Source organism: Acanthisitta chloris, unplaced genomic scaffold, assembly GCF_000695815.1.
Source record: "Acanthisitta chloris isolate BGI_N310 unplaced genomic scaffold, ASM69581v1 scaffold26847, whole genome shotgun sequence".
Taxonomy (NCBI): Eukaryota; Metazoa; Chordata; class Aves; order Passeriformes; family Acanthisittidae; genus Acanthisitta; species Acanthisitta chloris.
The window spans coordinates 1-2,252 of record NW_008682498.1 but is presented as its reverse complement, the minus strand read 5'-3'; the positions used below and the strand labels follow the sequence as shown (position 1 = coordinate 2,252).

Here is a 2,252-nt window from a genome sequence, read left to right as displayed (position 1 = left end):
AAAAATCCCCCCAGCTCCTTACTTTGCTTGGCAGCAACTCACTGCACTGAAAACTTGGGTGCAGTAGCCAGAGGTGGGGGGAGAGGAGGTCACCAAACCCTCTGGTGATGCCATGCCAGAGATGAGGCTGCTGGTCACCTGGCCATGTTATTTGGTGAGGGAAAAAGAGAGACTGTCGTGCTGGAGGATGTCCAGGGGTGCTTGCCTGGTCTTAGCCCACACCTGCAGCCAGTAGATGCCCCATTGATATTGGAGCTGCAGCCCCATCCTCCCTGAAGCACAGTGACCACCCTGTCTGTGTGTATGCTTTTCCTGGCCTGAGCTCTGGATGCTCCCAGCAGTTTAAAAATATTGCTTGATGCTGATCAGCCTTTTTTATTTCTTTTTTTCCCACAGTTGCCTGATCAGTGGGAAAAAGCTGTGGTCAATGTCTCACGTCCAGGCAAGATTCCCACAGGTAGCCGGTGTGGCAACACAGTTCCTGATGATGATAATCAGGTGGTCTCACTGTCACCTGGCTCCAGGTTGGTATAACTGGATGGGCCAAAACGAGGCAAAGGAAAAAAATTAAAAATTGAAAGTGACATCACATTTTCCAGTTATAAAAGTATGTTTAGGTGTGTGTGTGTGTGTGTAGACTCGAAGCTTTTAAGTTGATCCTCATTTTCTGATATGTTTTCTTCACGGAGTAAAGGAAGGGGGAAGTGTTTGCACAGCCTGTGAGTGAACATCGGTGCGACTGAACTTTACCTTGCCGATAACCTTTACCGGCTCTGACTTGCTCAAGCCTCCAAACCACCTCTGTCACATCACAGCTTTTGTTCTGCCCGGCCTTGGCTGCTCTCCGTTATCTTGATTGCTTTATGGGGCACCTGAAACCCTTTATGGTGCTGTATGTTTGAAGTAAGAACTGTTTCCTGTTCCTAATCCAGATATGTTGTTCTTCCACGGCCTGTGTGCTTCGAGAAGGGGCTGAATTACACCATCCGCCTGGAGCTGCCGCAGTACTCCTCGGTGGACACGGAGACAGAGAGCCCGTACACACTCATCGACTCTGTGAGCAGAATTTGTTTCAGGGATGCTCTTAAAACCCTGAAAGTTTGCATTTCCTCTGGCATGCAGCTGTGCAAATTCTGAGTGGTGTTTTGCAGCATTGCTCCTTGTGGCTGAAATCAGATTTTAGCTGAGCAATGTAAAGCAGCACAGGTTTCTTCAGGCTCAAAGTATAGGGGTTGTTTTTCTGCTGAGAGGCTTTTGCAGTGTTTTATAGGACTGCAGCAAGTTCCACAGTTTTTTTGGGGGGGCTAATGTGTGCCATCTGTGTCATGAATGCCAATGTCAACCTTTTTCTTTAGTATGGATAGAATTCAGTAGATTTGGTAAGAATTTGTTAGATACCAGAACGATTCCACCAAAACTAGAGAAATACCATCACTGCCCTTCCAAATTCTGTCTGGCTGTTTGCTTTTTAGCCCCAAAAGAATGTTAGGAAGTGGGATAATACTGAATTTTCACAATTTTGGTGGGGGCTATTTATAAATAGTGACACTTTGCCATTGTAAAATTGTTTTGTAGCTTGTTCTCATGCCATACTGCAAATCACTGGACATATTCACAGTGGGAGGCTCAGGCGAAGACGTGGTCACGAACAGCGCTTGGGAGACTTTCCAAAGATACCGGTGTCTGGAAAACAGCAGGAGTGTGGTGAAAACCCCCATGACAGATGTCTGCAAGAACATCATATTCAGCATTTCTGCACTATTGCACGAGACCGCGTTGTGTACGTAACTGTTAACTCTGAGGGCAGACTGTGCCTGGGAGCTGGATGTGCAGGCAGAGTGGTTTGCAGGGGGAAGACGTACGTGGGATGAGGCAGTTCATGCCCTGTGCCACGGCACTCACTCTCTGCAATGCTTTCCCCACTCAGCATGCCAGTGTGACCCCCAGGGCTCCCTGAGCTCGGTGTGTGACCCCAGCGGAGGACAGTGCCAGTGCCGCCCCAACGTCGTTGGCAGGCAGTGCGACCGATGCGCCCCTGGCACCTTCGGCTTTGGGCCGAGCGGGTGCCGACGTAAGTCAAACCCTTTGCTCTGGGCTGTGCTGCAGTCGGGGCCCTGAATTTAGGGCTCGTCCTGGAAATCCAACCCCCTTCCCTCTGTCCTTGCAGCGTGCGAGTGCCATGCCCGAGGCTCTTACAACGCCTTCTGCGACGTGGAGACTGGGCAGTGCCACTGCTTCCCCGGCGTGTACGG

General features: G+C 50.0%; 1 protein-coding gene across 1 annotated transcript in view; it reads left to right on the top strand.

Moving 5' to 3' along the window:
- Window positions 1-2,246, top strand: part of LOC103805892 (laminin subunit beta-1-like) — a gene marked incomplete at both ends in the record, with an annotated part of 17,933 nt that extends 15,687 nt beyond the window's left edge. Inside the window, 5 exons of the mRNA XM_009078555.1 lie at window positions 397-524; window positions 933-1,056; window positions 1,576-1,780; window positions 1,928-2,071; window positions 2,168-2,246. Of these exons, the coding sequence (XP_009076803.1) occupies window positions 397-524; window positions 933-1,056; window positions 1,576-1,780; window positions 1,928-2,071; window positions 2,168-2,246 (680 nt within the window). The remainder of the gene's footprint in view (window positions 1-396; window positions 525-932; window positions 1,057-1,575; window positions 1,781-1,927; window positions 2,072-2,167) is intronic.
- Between the last annotated feature and the right edge of the window lie 6 nt (window positions 2,247-2,252).